The sequence below is a fragment of the Catharus ustulatus genome, chromosome 6 (genome assembly GCF_009819885.2).
Source record: "Catharus ustulatus isolate bCatUst1 chromosome 6, bCatUst1.pri.v2, whole genome shotgun sequence".
Lineage (NCBI taxonomy): Eukaryota > Metazoa > Chordata > Aves > Passeriformes > Turdidae > Catharus > Catharus ustulatus.
In genome coordinates this window covers 54,912,531-54,925,825 of record NC_046226.1, presented here as the reverse complement: position 1 = coordinate 54,925,825, position 13,295 = coordinate 54,912,531, and the positions used below count along the sequence as shown (strand labels likewise).

At 49.0% G+C, this 13,295-nt stretch overlaps 1 protein-coding gene across 3 annotated transcripts; it reads left to right on the top strand.

The window, feature by feature from the left end:
- The first annotated feature begins 884 nt into the window (after positions 1–884).
- Positions 885–12,995, top strand: LOC116998060 (mas-related G-protein coupled receptor member F-like). Of its 3 annotated transcripts, none has more exons than XR_004418291.1 (2): positions 885–969; positions 1,215–1,296. XR_004418291.1 is itself a non-coding variant. In XM_033063388.2 (2 exons), the coding sequence occupies exon 2, from the start codon at positions 1,325–1,327 to the stop codon at positions 2,243–2,245; it is 921 nt and encodes a 306-aa protein (XP_032919279.1). In that variant the 5' UTR covers positions 885–969; positions 1,287–1,324; the 3' UTR covers positions 2,246–3,123. The 3 variants fall into 3 exon arrangements, 1 of the variants encoding a protein (XP_032919279.1); XM_033063388.2 differs by having other exon boundaries at positions 1,287–3,123; XR_004418292.1 differs by lacking the exon at positions 1,215–1,296 and adding an exon at positions 12,758–12,995 and having other exon boundaries at positions 891–969.
- Positions 12,996–13,295: the final 300 nt, after the last annotated feature.

Sequence of the window (13,295 nt, the reverse complement as noted above, 5' to 3'; positions counted from 1 at the left end):
TGACAAGCAGCCAGATGCTTCACCAGCACTGCCAGCATTCCAGTGCCACCAGCACCACCAGCATCCCTCTGCTGCTGCAGGGACAATGAGCCCTCAGGGAAGGGAAATGAGGAATGGTAGAAATCTGTCAGGTGGGGAAACAAAGTTGAAGACTGGAACACTCTCCTGGGCAGGAATGTTTCTAATTAGGGGAAATGAGGAACCATTCACAGATGTTATAAACAGGTGCTATGGTGATTGGCTCTCACAAATGTTGACTGAATATTTTGTGTGTTATAATGTTAAAGCAGCTCTGTTCAGATGTGGAGTTTTTCTAATGTGAGTGTTGTGTTCATGCTGAATGCTGTAATGCTGATCTCTGACCATTGTGGGGAGCTGAAGCCACAAGGAATTCACAAGCTCCGGGACGAAGGAGGAGCTGAGTCGGAGGAGTGGAAAATGTTTGAGTGTGGGGCTTGGCTTACCAGGGGTTGGCTTACCCAGAGTATATAAGGCCTGAAACTGGGGTGGGCAGTGTGCCAGTGGCTGTGCCTCTGGCTGCAGGTGACCAGCGCTGTTCCTTTTGCCTTATTTGGTCCCTTATAATAGTTTAATAAACTTTTTGAAATTTTAACAAATGTGGCATTGTTTCTCGAAACAAAGGAAACGACTACATGCTAGGAAGGGGAAAAAATTTCAAGATCAATACCCCAGAGGCTGTGGAATTCTGATGGAACCAAACTTGTGAAACCACTTCTGACTGCCCTGTGACCCCATCGAGTCTTTGGGAAACAACAGCGGGACAGGGCACAGAGAGGATCCAGCAGGATGGGAATGGAGAGCTCCTGGTGATCTGAGCACTTTCTCCTTCATGTTGCTGACCTGGGAGGATCCGCTTTAGGACGTGGATCCCAAAGGAGCAAGAGGTACCAGGAAGCACCGCTGATCTGCACAGACCCCCTGTGCCTGCTGCTGCCCCACAGTGAACAGGTCAGTGCAATGTTTTCCTTCCTCCCTGCCCCACCTTCCTCTCCTCCAGCAGCTGCTCTGTTCCTGCCACCCTCTCCTGGTGACCGCAGTGCCCTCCCCAGGTCCCCCCTCCTTTCCCTAAGCTTCCCTTCCACATCCCCTGCAGAACATCCCAGCCCTCCCATTTCCCACTCTCACCCCACAATTTCTACCGCCCTCCTCCCCTGCACATCTCACTCCTCCCCACTGAATCCTTCCCACTGCAGGGAGCTGCTGAGGAGTTGCATGGTCCATCCCTGGATTCTCCAAGCACTGACTCCCATCCACTCTGACCACAGCCAGGGACCACATCCCACTGCCTGCCCAGTGTCCATCCATGGAGGTGATCCCTGTGTCCCCGTCTCCTGCCTCATCCACTGAAGGGGACAATCTCTGTGAGACAGATGTCACCAACGTGGCCATACACAGTGTGACACTGCTCATCTGCCTCTGTGGGCTGGCTGGGAACGGGACTGTCCTCTGCCTCTACAGCCTGCAAAGCCGTACCTATGCCATCTTTCACCTGGCTGTTGCCGACTTCCTCTTCCTTCTCTTCACGGTCCCCTCTGCCCTCCTCCTCCTGGTGGAGGACCTGTCCTGCTCTCCTATATTGCCCTTGATGTACCTGAGCTTCATTTTTCAGCTGTCAATGGTCTCCTACTACTGGGGGTTGTTCAGGCTGATGGCCAGCAGCTTTGACAGGGATATGAACAAGCTCTGGACACTCTGCTGCCGTGGCAACTTTCCCGAGCGCCTGTTGTTGGTGGTGGACATGGTCCAATCCTGGGTCTTCTTTGTTCTTTTCACTGTCATTCCCATGCTGACATTCCTATGCCCATCCCATGAGCAGGGGCAGTGCCGGGCAGCTCTCATCTCTGTGTATGCCATCATCCTGCTCCTTTTTGTTGCCCCCGTGGTCATTACCCGCACAAACGACATCACCAAGGCCAAAAGGGGCTCCAGGAAGCAGCAATTCAAGTGGCGACACATCATTGTCTTCATCATTGTGCTCCTCACTCTCCTCCTCATCTTCTGCAATATCCTGCAGCAACTCGGATATCTCCATGTGTCCTTTGAGGTTTTTTTCCTGCTCACCTGCATCCACAGCAGCATCAAACCCTTCATCTACTTCTTGGCAGGGAGGTGCTGGAGTCCCTGCTCCATGGACTCCCTCCGGCTCTCCCTCCACAGGGTTTTTGTGGAGAAGGAAGAAAACACTGCCAGCAGAGATGATGACAATACAGACACAGTGATCTGAGCCTTTTGATCCCTTCCACTGCTCTGCTGAAGGACCTCGGCACAGCTTTCCTTGAGTCACCTGATGAATAAATATCCACAGCATCACCCTCCCTGTGCTGGTGCACTCCTGCAGGAGAAGGGAGCAGGGGCATTGCCAGGGGCAATGTGGGAGGGATGCTTTGCCATGGAGCACATTGGAGCATGGCTTTCCTCCTCCCTGCCCTGCCCACATGGCTCCAGGCAGTGCAGCTGGGCTCAGTGCTGTTCCCCAGCTCTATTCCCATGGAATGACCCTCATTGCCTGCGCCCCAGGGAACGAACTCCATCTCATTTGGCTGCCCAGATGAGTTTCTTGGTGTTTTGAGGATCTCTTGCCTGCACACATTAAGCCTGGGGACACACCCAGCACACGGTGCTGATTTTCCCAATCCCTTTGGGGCTGGTGACTCTGGATGGCAGGAGCAGTGTTGGGATCACCTCGAGCCTCCTTTCCCTTCTGTCCAGCAGAGCCAGCCCTGCATTCCCAGCTGATGGGAAGAGACACCCGGTAGGGCTGCAGAGCTGGGCAGGGACAGCAATATTCCCGTGTACTTTCAGTGGGAATTTGTCACATTCTATAATTCCAGAATTAAATTGTTCTTTTTAAATAGCAGAGTCAAAGCACCCTTGTCCTGAGACCAAAAAGCACTTTCAATATGGAAATTCACATCACCAGACTTGGACCATTTAATTGCACGGAAATTGGGGGTTTATGCTGTTGTTCTGCAGAATGGGGCCATCCTCTCGTGTCCATGGAAGCCTTTGACCACCTCCATTCTGAACCTGGCCACCCTCAGGAGGAGTTGCTGCTACCCCTACAGCAGCATTTGGTTTATATCTTTTTTGTTTGTTTGTTTCCAATGTGATAACTCTGACCTCAGAATTTGTTGAATAAACAACATCCAGGCTTCTCTGCAGAGATTGTCCCTGGTGAACAGTGTCCAAAATGGCTCATTTCCTTATTTTATCCCATTCTAAAGATCCTGGCTTGTCTCTGAGGAAGGCAGGTACCTGTCTCATACCAGAGCTCTTCCTAAGGCAGTGCCTGCAGTGGTTGGGATGATGTTGGCAGTGCCAAGATCTCCTCATTCCTCCTGGGACAGACCTGGGCAGCAGCCACATCTCTTATCCAGAGGGAAGTTGTCCCTTCTTTTCCTACTGCCTTAAATCCAGGAGTAAACCAAGGTGCCACTGCTTCTGGAAAGGGAAAGTGAAAGCCGTGGGTGGTGAGTCAGGCTTTGGAAACCCAAGACACACATTGCAGTAAACATGTAGAAAGCATTTATTAACAGAGTTGTTTATAATTAACAGAAGAGACTGACATCTGTGATGTTTTTTTCTTCCTCTCTCCCATTTTCCTGTCCACTGGAAAGCAGAAATATTCCACAGTACAACATCTTGTGAAGGAAAGAATAACTCAGCCAGGGAGTTTGAAATACAGGTGTCTGTCAGGGAAAGCAGAACCTGCCCTTGAAATGGAGAAAACAAATCCTATCCCTCTGAATTTGTACAGTTTGGAAATCAAGATGCCTTTCAGGCAGAGACATGGGGATAGGAATAACAACTAGAATATATAACAAGGGCAACAAAACAACTATGGAGTTAACAACAAACAGAACTGGAACCTAGTTCCAGTCCTCTTGGCCACGGGCACTTTCCCGTGGTGCAGTTACTGTCACAGCTGGCAGTGAGCACTGTCAGGCTCCTGATGGGCAGGTGCGATGATCCCTGGGGCTGCAGGGGCACTGGGGTGGTGGTGGCTGTGTCCCAGATGGGAAGGGATGGAGGGGAGGCAGGACACCTTAAAACAGCAATCTGAAAGTGGGAGGGCATCCTAGAAGGGCACGGGTACAGTGTTTAACAGCAGAGGGGCAGCTCCCAGCATTGGGATGGTGATGTTAACAACAAACTTCCTCCTCCAAAGCCAAGAGCGAGTGAGAGACAGCAACTGCCCTCCACCTTCCTTTACCTGCTTCTAATCTCTCGACGTTCCCCACTTTCCCCTCCCTCTGAGAGAAACTCCCAAGAAACCAGGGATGTTCCCCCTCCCCCTGTCTCAAGGACCTCGCCATCTGTACTTTCTGGCATGTCAATGGGAAAAAACTCCATAGGCAAAGAGGAATGGAAAAACTAATCCCCAACAGTATCCACCCCAAATTTTTTCCAGTACTAACATGTTACATTAAATTTAAACTTTAAAATGATATACATACATCAGTACCTTAATTATATACATATATACATGCAGATACTGATACAGACACAGTCATGGATAGTTTGCCCTAAAACAAGGTTTCTATGAGGTGTGTATTGGATTTCCCCATACTTTTGCATCACCCACCAGGTGCAACCTGGTCCCAGAGTGAAGACAGCCCCAAGGATGGGATTGTCTTTGCTGGAGGCAGATTTAATTCAAACAGGTTTTTAGCATACTTTTTATGTCATATCATATGCTATATGTTTATGTCATATCGTATGCTTTATGTTTATGTCATACTATTGGAACTTTATTTGTATTTGGTGTTTCTAAGGGGCTAGATTGGGTAGGGCCTACTGGGTTAGTGGAACCTCGGGTGTTCACTGTTCATGTGGCCTTTGGTAAATTAATCTCCCGGTGTTTGATTGTCCCCCTGCCCAGTGCCTTCAAGGTGGTTTTAAGCAGGCCATTGCACCGTTCAACTTTCCCAGCTGCTGGTGCATGATCAGGAATGTGGTACTTTATGACATGTTCCTGTGAGAGACAATCCAAAGTTTCCCTGATCTGCCTCACAACCGAAAATTTTTGAAGTTGGACCATACGTAATTAGGAAAACTGGCCAACAACAAATATTGCTTAATCTGGCATGGTCTCTTAAACAAGTCAAATTGTCATTGCAAAACAATGTCTCAGAAGTTCAGCCAGCTTGTTCACCTTTTCTGCAAGCCTCTTTTGAGGGGTGGTCAACCTGGTTGTGAAAGCAGGATCCTTTTAAGAAATGAACAGCAAGACACACAACCGGTGTTGTGGGAACAGGATTGGGAATTTTGAGTAGTATTGATTCAGAAGTATTAATGAATAAATTGGCTACCGCAACTGCAGATTTAACCAAATTACAGCAATCACTGCAGGCATCCTTAACAGCCTTGGGAACCCAGCAGTGGTTGTTATCAAACATATTACCAAATTGGGAAAAGGTAAATGTAAATGACCACAAATTGATGTTGGTGCACTCAGCGCTACATAAAATAACATCTCTTTAGCTCTCAGCTGTATCCAGGCTCAATTGTGGATGCACTCAGTTGCTGCCTCAGTTATAAGAGAAGGCGAGGAAGGCACTTTTTCTGCTAAAATTCAGAGAATAATCTGGGATAGTGCCACTGATTTTGAAAGAGAATTCCAATCCTGGCGGAACTCAGTAAACTTCACCTACGACCCCAGCACAAACACGGCCTTTGTACTGGCGATACGCAATGCTTCAGTGCATTCAATATTCCCTCTCATTAGGGCTGAATCATGATGGAGCTGTTCTCTGTCCTTTAGATCACAGAGAATGGGCCTGTCAAATTGGTGAGAAGTGGCAAACTGTTAATTTGGAAACTTGCATTGTCTGGGAACAACAAGGGTTTATCTGTGAAAGTAATGCAATCAGAGCTCAAGATATTTGTTTAGACCCAGAACAAAATGTTTTTATCTTTGAAATTCATCCATTTGAGATTCCTGAAACAGTACTGGTGTTTACAGGCAATGGGTGTGCATGCTTAAGAACTGCTTCTGATAGCATTTTCATAGAAGATTTAGTAGTGTGTGCTAAAAATCATTCAAATCTTTGTGTCTTTACTAAAATTGCAGAATGTGATTTTTCTTTTGTAGACCCAGTTGAGTAAGAGACGATCCAAAGTTTCCCTGATCTGCCTCAGGACTGTCCAAGATCAGAGACTAAGACTCTGAGGACCCCACATTGGGCAGGAGTCCTGGCCTGGCCGAGGTGGATGCTCGACAAGGGTCTGGTCACAGCTGTGCTTGCCATGGTACGCGGCTGTCGAACAGGCCGTAGCTGGGAGTGCCGTGTTTCTACACCTGCTCCTCAGAGCAACGGGACTCTGCACACAATAGTCCAGGGATCAGGAACCCAGGGGTCAGAACCAGGAACAAGAAGCTTTACCCTCAGTTGCTCCTGTCATATATTCTGGTAGGAGAAATGAAGCAGAAGTGATCAGCCTTTCTCATACCAAAATAAAAAGGAAATTTGTAAGACCCAAATGGAATTTGGCTGAGACAGTGAGATCTTTAAAGGGATGATGCAGCTGCCTTAAACTCATATGAGTTGGTCCTAGCCAACCTCTGAGACTTTTTCTGGTGTCTCTTAACCCCCTCAGAACTTGTTCTGTGAGAAAGCACATGGAAAAGATCTCTGAAGGGACTCCCAGTGGAGCTTCAAAAAGCTCTGAGGGAGAGGATGATGCCGATGGGAATGATATCACTTTTGAACATTTATGTGGTGAAGGGGACATGACTAGTCCCGAGAACCAAACTCAGGGGCTAACAAATTTGTTTTAAAGACGATCTGTAGGGTTGCAGAAAAGACTTTTAACCAGTTACCAATAGTCAAAACCAAGGGTAGTTATATTAATATTAAACAGTATGCCTCAGAGAATTTCTTGCAGTTTGTTGACTGTCTTCAAGTGCAAATTGAAAGGCAAGTCAAAGATCCAATGGCACAGGCAGTGTGAATTAAGGAAGTGGCTCAGAGGAATGCCAGCAAAGCCTGCTGCAGGGTAATCCTAGGATTGCCCATTGACCCTGCACCTACACTAGCACAGATGACAGAGGCCAAGAAAGGAGAGCTGTTCTGTGCACCAGAGAGGAATCTGGGACTGCCAAACCCAGAGACTGTGGCAGCTGTAACATCAGGAGTGAACAGGCAACTGATGTCACCAGAGCAGCTTCAACAGGTCATCTGCATCAGTGCAAGAAGCCAGGACACTTTGGCAGAGACTGTCCTCAGAGCCAGCAGCAGCAGAAGGAAAACCAGAAAGAAGGAGCAACCAACAAACAAAAAAACTGAGACCAGAGTGCACACCCGCATCTAACATAAATGCGTGCCATGGTATAAATACAGCGGGCTCTGCAGTGATGAAAGTCTCTCTCTTAACAAAAAAATGGGGAGAAACAGAAGCAGGGTTCAGGACAGCTGGAAAATAAAAATGACAAATGTTTAACAAAGTTTGGCAGCCTCATGGGTGTTTCAGGCTCGTGATTACCAAAGCCTTTCATTTCAGGTCTGCTGATTGGACAATCATTGCAGTGTACCTGCCGGAAAACTCACTGGACATGATGATAAACTACATGGAATTGGACAGTGAGTATTTTGTTATTGGGGGCACCGCACACACACCCCTGGAGATTGAGGTGTCTCCCATGACCATCACGGGAGGCATAACTCACCTCATTCTCCTGGTGCACTGCCCTCAGCCACCCTTCAATTTGGCCAAGGGGCAAATCCTCGCCCAGACCATTCCCATTGCAGTGGAGGTCCCAGTAGATGGAAAACCACCTGAAGTCTACTGGGCAGAAGTGGTTGGTGAGGACAAACCCTCTTTGGCATGCAACCTAACCTGTGGATCAGACCATCTCCACATGGAAGGTTTGCTTGAAATGGGGGCAGATGTGACGATCATACCCGAGAGGATGTGGCCGTCGCATTGGGAGGTGCAGCTCAGGGCTGGCAAAATCCAAGGTGTAGGAGGGATCAAAATGGAAAAGTTGTCAAAAAGCATTGTGCACATCGAAGGGGCAGATGGAAAATTGACCGTCCGTTTGTCACCAACTACAAGTGCCCCCTATGGAGGAGAGACACCACGTCCCAGCAGGGAGTCAAATTAGTTATCCGTAAGACTCCCCAGGATTTTTATAGACAGCCACTGTAGAGCGCCCTACCCACAAGTTAATGTGGCTGGATGACACCCCAGTTTGGGTAGGACAATGGCCATTGAGTAAGGAGAAGCTTAAGGCGCTCAAGGAGCTCGTGGAGGAGCAATTGGCAAAGGGCCACATAGAAGAGACGACAAGCCCTTGGAACTCCCCAGCCTTTGTAATAAAGAAACCAGGGAAGGATAAGTGGCGGCTCCTACATGACCTCCAGGAAATGCACAAAGAGATTAAGGACATGGGGTCACTCCAACCTGGGATGCCTTCCCCAACAAAGCTCCCCAAAATTGGCACTTGGCTGTCCTGGAAATCAAGGACTGTTTCTTCCAAATTTTGCATTCTCAGTTCCTTCTATCAATCGAGAAGCCCCAGTGAAGCACTACCACTGGAAAGTATTACTGCAGGTCATGAAGTGCAGCCTTTCCATCTGCCAGTGGTACGTGGCCCCATTGCTGTCCCCGGTGAGCACCCAAAAAAGGGGAGGCTGTCATCCTCCACTACATGGATGATGTGCTTGTGTGCGCCCCCGATGGCTCTGTACTCCAACACAGGCTTGACCTAGTGGTTAAAGTTTTAACCTCTGCTGGATTTCAACTGCAGGAGGACACAGTCCAAAGGCTATCACCCTGGAAATACCTGGGCTTGGAGACCACTGTTGTTCCACAGAAACTGGAAATCGATGGTGATCCCAAAACCCAGCAGATCTCCATTCCTTGTGTGGGTCTTTGAACCGGGTCAGGCCCAGGCTAGGCCTCACCAGTGAGGACCTAGACCCCCTCCTCAATTTATTGAGAGAGAGCTGGTTTCTCCCAGGGAACTGACCCCAGAGGCAAATGGTGCAATCGAAAAGGCACAGAAGGCTTTGGCCGAGAGGCAGGCTCATCGTTATCAGCCCGAGCTGCCTTTCAAATTCATTGTCCTTGGAAAGCTGCCACACTTGCATGGTTTGATACTCCAATGGATCAAAGGGCAGAAAGACCTACTCTTAATCATAGAGCGGGTCTTCCTCTCCCACCAACAATCCAAGACCATCACTAAGCCACAAGAGATGATGGCTCAGCTGATCCGAAAGACCAGGAAAAGGCTGCGTGAACTGGCTGGTTGTGACTTTGTGTGTATTCACCTCCTGGTCAAACTTTCTGAGGAGGGAAGGAACTCTCCCGAGAGGTTGACCAAAGACATGTTTGTGCATTTGCTCCAGAGCAATGCCAACCTCCAGCTGTCTTTGGACAACTACAGTGGACAAACATCAGTCCATGCCCCATCACACAAATTGTTTAATGAGGAATTCCACCTCATTCCTCGTGAGAAAAGGAGCCATAGGCCGCTCAAAGCTCTCACAGTGCTCAGGAACGCGTCCATGGTGTCCCACAAGCCAGTGATGACTTGGAGAAATCCCCAGACTCAGCATTGGGAAGCTGATGTTGAGTTTGTGGAAGGGTGGCCCCAGGTAGCCGAACTGGCTGCAGTCGTGAGAGCCTTTGAGAAGTTCTCGGAGCCAATTAATTTGGTAACTGACTCAGCCTGCGTGAGGGGGTTAGTGTCCAGGGAGGAGCAGGCATTCTCAAAGACATCGAGAACAAGCGTCTTTTCAGGTTGCTCTCAAAATTACAGTAATTCCCGAGTATAAGGCGCACCAGAGTATAAGGCGAACTTCCAGGTGTCGGCAAATTTTCAAACTCTGTCCATAAATAAGGCGCACCAGCGTATAAGGCGCACTTTTTTTTTCAGAGAGGATCTGCGCGCAACAAAGTAACGAATTAGTAACGGAATCATGCGATAGCAGGGTTTACTGGCAGGTGCTCAATTTGCAAACATTTTTCACAGATTGACATTCCCTTTAAACACAGCCCCAAGTGCCCTCCCCTTGCTGCGGTCCCCGGCACTCCCGCCCGCCCCAGGCACCGGCTGGCGCGGTTCGGCTCGTGGTTTGGCCCCCCACCCACTGTGCCTCGCGGCTCGGCCCCCCTGCCCACTGCACGGCTCGCCCCCCCGCATGCTGCGCCTCATGGCTCGCCCTTCAGGGTTGGAAAATTTCCGAACTTTGTCCACGTATAAGGCGCTCCAAGGTATAAGGCGTACTTCTGGGTTCGGACCAAAATTTTAGTCAAAAGGGTGCACCTTATATGTGTGAAATCACGGTAATTTATTTCATTTCACATGGAGAGCATCCCTCTATGTGATTCACGTAAGGTCACACACCGATTTGCCAGACTGGAGAACTTCACCACAGTGCACTCACATCAGCTCACACACACCAGCTGCTGTCCCTGGGTCAGGATCTTCAGAGGTTCCCTGGAATGGTCACTTGGGAAAGGGGAGCAAAGCCCTCGGGGTGAGCCCAAGCAGCGTCTGGCACGGGGTCTGTCCCAGCTCCTGCCACAAGCCCTGTTCTCCGTGCTAGCTCCTGTTCTCCAGGGCTCTCACAGACAGGGAACTATTGCAGAGCCTGTGACGGGATCAGGGCTCTGCTTCTAATCTGCTCCTGACTTTCTCCAGGAAATGAGGAACAGCACAGAGCCTCAGCAATGACAGCTATGGCAAAAGCAGTTTGTCTCCATGTGAAACATCCTCTTTCATTGTAAAGCAACCCCAATCCCAAAATCTTGTCTTTTCAGCTTTCCGAACTTGCCCCCTTTCTGTCCTGGGGTGGACCCTGCAATACAAATGTGCTGCTAAACTTTGATCTCTAGTTCAAATCTAGTTCTGCCACATGTGTGCCACAATTTCAGTGGTACTTCACCTTTACCAGGCAGTTTCCAAGAGATTAATGGAATAATAACTTTTGTGCATGTGCTGGAGCACAAGCACTAAGTAGAGGGGTGATTCAGGATTTCAGCAATGTCACTTATCGGGGAGGAGGTGAATCAATGCTGCTCTCTTGGTTGCAACACTTAGAAAGTTCCAGCTTTCATTAGAGTCTTCTTACACTCCCCTGGGAGCCAGAGAGCAGCCCACAGTGAATTCCAAGGAATTCCTTGAAAACTGAGGTGACATGATTACTAAATGGGCTGACATGCCTCAGGCATCTGGGCTGTTCCTGCTGGAAACTGGCACCTGTGGTGGCCCTGGGACCAGAACTGTCACCTCTCTTCCCTGCTGACACCGCGTTTGTGTCCCCAGCTATGGAATCTCACTTCCCCTCACCAGGACAATCCTTGCAATTGCAAACACTCCATGATCCATGAGCTAAAGGGGCTTCTGGAGAGTTGGAGAGGGACTTTGGACAAGGGCATGGAGTGACAGGACAAGGGGGAATGGCTTCCCACTGCCAGAGGGTGGGTTCAGATTGGATATTGGGAAGAAATCCTTCCCTGTGAGGGTGCTGAGGCCCTGGCACAGGTTGCCTAGGGAGGCTGTGGCTGCCCCATCCCTGGAAGTGACAAGGTTGAATGGAGTCTCGAGCAACCTGGCATAGTGGAAGATGTCCCTGCTGGCAAAGAGACAGTTTGGGATCAGGTAAAAACAACCACAAGTGTTCCCAGACTGAGGAGGAGCTCTGGTGTAGCTTTCACAGCATCATCAAGGGGATTGCTGTAATTAATGTGGGCTCCAAGTGCTGATAACCTGGCTGCAAACAGCTGATTGCTGTCCTTCCCTTGGGCTGTGTGAGCCTGAACTGGAATGATGGAAATGGGAGTTCATGGCCCAGGGGTGCTCTCATGAGGCCAGGGGAGGTTTCGGCAATGATTCTGGAGCTCTTCTCATGGTGGGTGTTGCAGCCTGATGCTTCACCAGCACTGCCAGAATTCCAGTGCCACCAGCACCACCAGCATCCCTCTGCTGCTGGAGGGACAATGAGCCCTCAGGAAAGGGAAATGAGAAATGGTAGAAACCTGTCAGGTGAGGGAAGGAAGTTGGAGAATGGGACACTCTCCTGGCAAGGAGTGTTTCTAATTAGGGGGAAATGAGGAGCCATTCCCAAATGTTATAAACAGGGGGTATGGTGATTGTCTCTCACAATGTTGAATGAATATTTTGTGTGTTATAATGTTAAAAGAAGCTCTGTTCAGATGTGGAGTTTTTCTAATGTGAGTGTTGTGTTCATGCTGAATGCTGTAATGCTGATCTCTGACCATTGTGGGGAGCTGAAGCCACAAGGAATGCACAAGCTCCGGGACGAAGGAGGAGCTGTGTCGGAGGAGTGGAAAATGTTTGAGTGTGGGGCTTGGCTTACCAGGGGTTGGCTTACCCAGAGTATATAAGGCCTGATACTGGTGTGGCAGTGTGCCTGCGGCTGCAGATGAGCACTCAGTGCTGTTCCTTTTACATTATTATCTCCCTTGGTATGGTTTAATAAACTTTTAAATTTTTATGAAGTGCGGCGTCGTTTCTCTCAACAAAGAAACAGACCACTTGCTTTGTAGGGGGAAAAAAATCAAAGTCAATAAGCCAGAGGCTGTGGAATTCTGATGGATCCGAAGTTGCAAAACCCGTTCCGACTGCACCGTGATCCCATTGATTATTTTGGAAACAACAGCGGGACAGGGCACAGGGAGAGGAGTCAGCAGGACAGGAATGGGAGCTCCTGGTGATCTGGGCACTTTCTCCTTCATGTTACTGACCTGGGAGGATCCACTTTAGGACATGGATCCCAAAGGAGCAAGAGGTACCAGGAAGCACCGCTGATCTGCACAGACCCCCTGTGCCTGCTGCTGCCCCACAGTGAACAGGTCAGTGCAATGTTTTCCTTCCTCCCTGCCCCACCTTCCTCTCCTCCAGCAGCTGCTCTGTTCCTGCCACCCTCTCCTGGTGACCGCAGTGCCCTCCCCAGGTCCCCCCTCCTCTGCCCTGTGCTTCCCTTCTGTATCTTGACATTGAATTTGGCTGGAATTAGTTTTTTAACATAGTGGGACGCATTCAGAAGCAGGAATTCTTTACCTGCACAGGACACACACAAGGATCTCTCCCTGATGTGTGTGTGGTAAGACTTTACAAAAGCGGTTTCATCCATCATAAACACACATAGGCATTAAAAAGCTTCTATGTAACACATAAACATCATTTTCCTAGAATTTATTTTTATGTGTAAACTTCCAGCTGGAAGTACTTTTATCATCCTGGAGAATCTTTGAGAGGGGTTCTCAATGTGGGGTCCCTCCCACAGCTGATATCACTGCGA

Excerpts from the sequence above, each read along its gene's own strand:
- LOC116998060 (XM_033063388.2), top strand. The coding sequence starts at position 1,325 with ATGGAGGTGATCCCTGTGTCCCCGTCTCCTGCCTCATCCACTGAAGGG.